Source organism: Lathyrus oleraceus, chromosome 5 (assembly GCF_024323335.1).
Source record: "Lathyrus oleraceus cultivar Zhongwan6 chromosome 5, CAAS_Psat_ZW6_1.0, whole genome shotgun sequence".
NCBI classification, from domain to species: Eukaryota; Viridiplantae; Streptophyta; class Magnoliopsida; order Fabales; family Fabaceae; genus Lathyrus; species Lathyrus oleraceus.
The window spans coordinates 189,779,481-189,787,303 of record NC_066583.1 but is presented as its reverse complement, the minus strand read 5'-3'; the positions used below and the strand labels follow the sequence as shown (position 1 = coordinate 189,787,303).

At 29.9% G+C, this 7,823-nt stretch overlaps 1 protein-coding gene across 1 annotated transcript; it reads right to left on the bottom strand.

The window, feature by feature from the left end:
• Window positions 1-3,475: 3,475 nt before the first annotated feature.
• On the bottom strand, window positions 3,476-6,156 carry LOC127082478 (serine carboxypeptidase-like 42). The gene is made up of 10 exons (XM_051022714.1): window positions 5,766-6,156; window positions 5,510-5,617; window positions 5,322-5,414; window positions 5,142-5,234; window positions 4,951-5,039; window positions 4,599-4,877; window positions 4,376-4,509; window positions 4,189-4,281; window positions 3,979-4,096; window positions 3,476-3,890 (listed from the first exon to the last, which is right to left on the bottom strand). The coding sequence occupies exons 1-10, from the start codon at window positions 6,016-6,018 to the stop codon at window positions 3,672-3,674; spliced, it is 1,479 nt and encodes a 492-aa protein (XP_050878671.1). The 5' UTR covers window positions 6,019-6,156; the 3' UTR covers window positions 3,476-3,671.
• Window positions 6,157-7,823: the final 1,667 nt, after the last annotated feature.

Sequence of the window (7,823 nt, the reverse complement as noted above, 5' to 3'; positions counted from 1 at the left end):
AAAACACTTGTAAATACTCAAACACTTTCGCAATAAATTGGAAAGAAAAAGACTATATGGGTGAAAGGTTCAGTCATAGTCCCTAATATTCGACCCAAGTAGTAATTGATTGCAAGTCATGAGTATTCGTCATCCAAACGCTAAAAGCAACTCACACAAATCAAATGTGTCTTCTGCCATTCCGCGACATCGAAAACATTTTCAAAAACGAGTATGCTTTATCCATATCGATTTGAAACAAACAAAGACTTCAGCCTCCAAGAGCAAGCCGCGAGTAAATGTTTAACCAGTCAATATGTTTAAAGGATCACTTCTTAAAAGCAACCAACAAACAATTCTTTTCTATAAAGAACTATGTAGCCTTGAATTTTCCATCGCACCTAGAGATATGTAGGAGCAAAATTTTGAAATCTTGTCAGGCACATTAATAAAAAACCCAAAAATATTTCCTTCTCTTTCCTCGCATAATAAGTCGAAGAAAACAATTAACATAAGCTAACTTTCAATCATAAATCTGACTAAGAGGTTATCGATGGATACAACGGACGTGAGGGGTGCTAATACTTTCCCATTGCATAATCGACTCCCGAACTCGAATTTGATTGCAATGACCATTTTCCTTTTCTTTTTTAAGGGTTTTATCGATATTTCCCCTTTCCTTTTTTTGGAATAAATAAGGTTCGATGATGACTCTGTTCGAATCAGTTTTCCACGAGCGTACGACACGTCTTCGCGAAGGATCGCGTTTTTTCGAGATGCGACACAACATACACATAACGATAGGTGATAATATTAACTATTGAATAAAGTATGTATAATTGATCACAAGAATATCCGAGGATATGATAATGAACTCTAACTCTGGCAATCTCATTTCATCTCTTAAACCTTATTTTCATTTACCGTCATTATAATTTAGTTATTGAAATAGACATCTTTCCCAAACATATTCCTTAAAATCATAAAGATTGTTGAACAAATTTTAAATATCCCACTAGCTCCTTTGGATACGATAAATTAAAAATACTTACATTCCTTGTACTACTCAGCAATATGCTCATACACAAAAAGAGATCTCCTTCATCTCATATCCCAAACCGCCACACCATATACCCTTAAAGGCGACCTAACTAACGAACAAATTCTGCCGATCAAAGATGGAAAAATGCTAGGGAATCTGACTCTCAGTGAAGTAGGACAAACCTAAGGATCTCCTCAAAAAGATATTAGAAAACCATTACCCATTTTCTTACACAGACTGGCCTTAAACCAATCATAAGTGTCCTCTTTTTGAGATCTAAGAAGGGACACATTTCTCCACCAAGAAGAAGCAAAATAAATGCCAGCATATCTACCCCCCCCCCCCCCCCCCACCCCACCCCACCCCCACCCCCCGCGCGAGGAGACTAACTGTATGGGGCTCATATCTAGCGGAAAGAATATCTTACCAAAGACTAGATGCACCCAAGAGCAGTCATCACCCCCATTTACCCAAAAGAGCCAAGTTAACCAAGCGAAAATCCCGAACTCCCAAGCCACATGTCTTCTTAGGTTTGGAGACGTTCGACCACTTAACCCAAGAGATCTTCGTCTCATCTTTCAGCCCATCCAGAGGAATCGTCTTTGAATCTTAACAAATTTCCTTCAAACCTTAACATTAAATCAAACTTGATAAGCATATAGTCCAGAAAAGCTTCAACTAACTGAATAGTACATTTTTTTCAAAATCCACCTTAAAGTTGAAACAAGTTTTTTTCTTTATCATATTTACCAACTCATTCACAGCCAATGTTTTAAAAACTGAACCGGAGATTGAACCAGTGAAACTTGCGGTTTAAGGTTCAATTGGTTAAACCGATTAAACCTACGGTCAAACCGTTTATTAAATAAACTAATAATATAAAATTAAATTTCATAAATATGTCACTTATGTGCACAACTTAATAAAATAATTATTTCAAAAATTCATTACAAATTTAATACAACAATATTGATAATACATATAATAACATAACATAGTTCTACACTTTATTTCAACATTCATTTAAGAATAATTAGACCAAATTAAAGAATTATAATAAACTAAGATAAATTAATTCAAACCAAAATTAAAATAATAGAATATAATAACTAAAATAATATTCAAATAATTAAGAATATCTAAATTAAATAAGATAAAATACCAATAATAAATAATATAATATAATATAATTTATTAAAAAATGAATTTGAGTTTAACTACGACAAATAAATCTTAATTGACAAAAAAAAATAGTATTGACTTGAATGATAATCAATATTGAGTTGGATATCGTGACTATGTTTGAAAGGGACAACATGATGATGATGAAGTATGGTTGAAAGGAAACTATAATAAAATGACAAAACTTAGAAGTTCGTATGGTTATAAAAAAATACGGAATTTTTGTTGTGATTGAGAATCTAGGTTAAATTTTGATATTGACATATTAAAAAAATTTAAATTTTTTATAAAAATGATCAATTTGATGTATTTTTTTGGGCCGGACGGTTTTTTAAAACCGGCTCCGGTTCTTTGGTTCGAATGGTTTTAGACGGTTCAACCCGGTTTTTCCGGTTTTACTCTGGTTTTGACCCACTAACGGTTTTGAAAGGTTGACCCAACCGGATTCATCTCCGGTTCCCGGTCCAACCGGTTGAACCGAACGGTTCGGTCCGATTTTTAAAACATTGTTCACAGCAACCATTCCATCTACAAGTAACATTCTCTTAAAAAAATCAATTGATTATGAAAGATTATATTATCTATAACCACAAAAAGCCTAATAGCCAACACCTTAGCCAGAAGCTTATAAATAAAGCTTACAAGAGAAATAGGCCAAAAATCATCCAAATGAGCAGGGAATTCAACATTTGAAATTAGAGTGACAAAATATAAAGAGAAACTATGGGGTAATGAAGCTAAATAGTAGAATTTATCAACAATCACACTAACGTCATCCTTAAGAAGGTGCCAAAATCTCCTTAAAAATAAAAAAAATAATTAAAATTAGGACCAAGGCTTTTGCTCTCATCACACTGAACTACCACCTGATCGATCTAGGGAAGAAGAGAAGGAGTAATAAATCACTATCATCACCAAAAAAACACACAAAAATGGACCCCATCCAACGGAGACGGTGGGGATGGGGTTCCTTAAAGTGATTGATAAGGCAACATACCTCCTTCCGACGAATCTCAGAAACTCCATCAATCCATTTATCATCAACCCTAACCAATAAAATAACATTCCTCTTACTTCTACTCTTAACACAATCATAGAAAAAACTAGTGTTCACATCTCCCTCTTTGAGTTACTTAGATTTGGACCTTTGAACTAATCGTGAATCTTTGATCCTTTGCAAAGACCCTAAATCTGCAATGACTCTCATCCTAGCAGCAATATCCTAGCAATATTCTCAAAAGATAGAAGACTAAATTGACAATTCACTCAATGTTGAAATTGAAAGGAAATATTTATGTTTGAAACAGAAGACATTTACACAATGTGCATCAAAGAAGAAACACTATAACTGTTTATTTAAAAACAAAACAAAAAAGAGGAATGTAACTGTTTATTTATTTTCTAACTTATCTTCATAAATTGTTTTCCCATACAATTTACTAATAGTTATTTTCTTTTTCAGCATCTCTTAATAAGAATCAATTCTACTATAGAATTTTTTATTTCCATATGTTATTATTGATTCATCAATTGAAGGTCTAGTAGTGTTTGGCAATCTCCTCCCACTCAAAAAGGATTGAAATAAACGCAATGCTCTTGAAGGTTGTGCATATGGTACCATGTGACCAGCTCCTCTTACAGTCGCAAAAGTTAACAGTTTTCCATACTCAGTTACCCAACCTCCAACCTACATTTAATTTTATTTGTGTCAATAAAATTACAAAACTATATTCAAATCATTTTTCAATATGCATAAAATTAAATAATACATTTACCTGTCCTTTGTGAAACCAAACCCTATATGGATCAGTAATCTTGAATTTTAGGTCATCAGCTAGTTCACGAACGAGTGTGCGACTACCTATTAATGGTATAACTGTATCTTGATCTCCACTGCCAAAACAATTTAACATAAATAACAAACTTATACAAAAATGTATAAAGTAAATAATAGCTAGTGAGTTTCATAGGTTAAAATTAATCACCTGAAAACCAATACTGGAATATGGTTTCGAATTATCCGTTTCAGAATTGGAAGCATGCTAATGTCAGGATCTGTTTTACTGTAATTTAAAACACTACAATGAAGAAAAATGTAGATCAGATATTACATCAATAATATCAATAATAATAGTAATATCATAGTATGCATTATAAATTATTTGTACTTACTTACTACAATCGGACCACGGATACAACAAATTGGTACGATTAGCGTGAAGAGCCTTCTGAACTTCAGGGAGGTTAAGGTAGAATTTGGTTTCAGAGTCAATACAAACATCTCCGTTTAAACTTATATTATGTATCTGCATTGATGAAATGATTGAATTAATTTGAATATAAATTAATTATTAAAATTACAATAGTTATACTTATGAGCACAGGAAAAAAATACCATTTTTTTCAATCTCAATTCTTGTTCAGCTATGGCAGGATAACAAACATCAAGAATCACATCATATATGTTTATATACTCGCCCACAACTTTATTAGCATCTTCTATGGCATCGTTGCATGAATCGGATAAATTTTGATGATCTCCATAATTATAATCATCAAAGTCGCAATCATTCATGATTGCAACTCCAATTTCATCTGAAATCATTCCGTGTGACCAAAAATATTCATATGTTGTTCGTCTATCATGATTCCATTTCAAAAGCGGGTTTCCAATCTAACAAAACCAAAGAAATTAGTCATTAATATACACGATGAGTACAAATGTGACACGAAAAATGATATCTTACCGCGAGTCCTTTTATATTGAATTTGAAATCAGATGAATGATAAGCATTATAATCAAGAATAGCATTAGCTAGCTGGGGTATGTAATGTCCTGAATAATAACATTAAAAATGTCATTATGTTAATAAGAAATAATTTTTTTAAATTTAATTACATCAAAAAAATTGAGATATGGTTTATAGTTTTGTTGGACCTGCATAGCTTTCTCCAGTCAGAAACAATTTTCTGGATTTATAGGAAGGGAATTTCTCGTACCATTTCAGCAAGAACAAAACCATGTCATTGGCTGCCAAAAACAAAATTAAAAAACTATGTTCATGCTTAGTATAATATATATAAAAAAACATTTGCATGGATAATAAGTATATACTACCTGTAGCATCATCACCAATGGTATAATCAGAAGTTGTATTTGAGTATGACCAGCCAACTCCAGCAGGAGACTCCACAAACAGAAGATTCGAAACTATAAAAGTCATAAACACAAACACATATATCATGAATCACTTTACACTCAAATTATTCTCCAATATAAAAACACATACTCATTCATATAAATACCTTTGTTCCAAGATTTTGAATTCCTACTTAAACCGCGTCCATCACCCTTAGGATAAAATGGCCCTAACTCAGTAAAAGCACCTCCTCCAATGGAGGAACATCCCGGACCTGAAAAAATGTGTTTAAATAGCATTTCTCAATAATAAATAACAATAATAATAATTTATATAGTAAAGACACATCTGAATGCATGACTGTCTTCGTGTTGGTGTCGTATTCAAAGTGTATGTGCTACATGGATATTATCGATTATTACCTCCATTGAGCCAAAGGGTGAGAGGTTTTTTGTGAGGGTGATGATCAGCCTCAACAAAATAGTAGAAGAGACTCCTCCCATGTTTGAGATCAATATCAACATAGCCAGCATATTGACTAAATTTAACCTTGGGTTGCCCTGGTAACCTCTCAACCAAATCTTCAATGGGGTATCCTTCTACCCTAAAAGTAGTGCCCAATAAGCATACATAACCCAAAACAATCAATACACCAACAAACCACCACTTTCCCATTCTTAATTCTCTTACAAACAAGCACACTCTCTATCTATATTCCTTGAGAACTCGTTTGAATAATAACACAAGATTAGAAGTAATGAGGATTAATATTGCATAAATAATATATATATTTTCCAGGATAGGATAGTAATAGTAATAATATAATAATAAATCAAACAATGAGTAAAAGAGTATTTTGAAAACTATTTTATATTCAAAATTGGTTATGATGATTCATAATAAATTATTCTTTTCTTTGTTCTTTTTCTTCTTTGATATTCAAAAGATTTATAATGTTAAAAATTTTAAAAAGTTAAAGGGACATCACTTTGACCGTTTTAAAAATATTCATAATATATTTAAAAAATTATACATCCACTCTACTTTTAAAAAAAAAATGTCATTTTGTGAAATTTTTGAGCAAATAATCTACTCTTTTAAATAAATATACAAATTAACTCACTTTCTAACTTAATTTTCTAAACTAACTCACCTTTAAACAAAAAAAATTATCAACGCGAAATAGACGTCAATTTAATTTGCGATAGTGTACAAGCAATTCTCTAATCAAATTGACAACCATGAATAAATATATAAGAGACAAAGTACATTATCTCGTCTAAGTGTCCGTCAATTGAATTAACGTCTTCTCGTATGTGTTGTACAATGTCGTCAATTGAATTGATATCTCATTTATGTTGATTTTTTTTTAAATTGAGTTAGTTTGAGGAATATATGAAAAAATGAGTTAGTTTGAATATTTATTTAAAATATGGATTATTAAATATTTAATTTAATAATAATATTTTATCTCATTTTTATCTCATTTTGTTCATATTTTCAATGATATATCTACGTTGATGATAGTGGTTGTTAAAATAGTTTATTAAATATTTAATTTAATAATAATATTTTAATATTACTATATGAACACATATTTTTATTTAAATTAAATAATTAATTTAATAACAATATTTTAGTATTATTATATGAACACATATCTTTATTTAAATATGTTAATTATTTATTTATTAGGATAGTGAGTAAAGTTTGATGCTCTTATATATAATTTTTTTTAAAACATTATAAATTTAAAAAAAAATGGATTAAGTGCATGAAAATTGTAAAAAAAAAAAAAGATTTGGATTAATTTGTTTTGAAAAAAAAAAGAATTTTTTTTAATGGAAACCCATTGTAGTAAAAACACTAAATTTTTAATTCTATTTGAAAAATAATGATTCTATATTTTTTATTTATAAAAATATACAACTTTTTATTTCTTTATTTGGAAATAATTGATTCTGTAATATTTTATAGTATCATTGGTATTTTTTAATATTTAAAATATTGATTTTTTATTTTAAATAAATATATGATTAAAGAATGATCATAGTAGAATATACAATCGTATAAGTTTGTTTAAAAATACATTTTTTATTTTTATTATTCTTAAAAAATATTTCATGTTAATTTTTTTGTTTACGTGTAAGTTTGATCTCGCACTAAAGCTAGAGCATATAAAGAATTTTATTAAAGATTTAACATGAAGGTGAGAAAAACAAAATAAATGTGAGTTTGAATTGTATTGATTGATTCAAGAGATAAGAAAATGGAGCTTATTATCTTAGTTCACTCCTTTATCTTGGCGCTATGTTTAGTTTCTTCACATGAAGATATTTTTATTATAATCAAATAGATTACTATTACTAAGATATTTTTTTGGTTCAGTTGACCTATATCATAGTCTTCGTATACAAAGAACTCATCTTAACTTAATTTCTTTGATATCTCAAATGATTTGTGACACTTAACTTAACCTT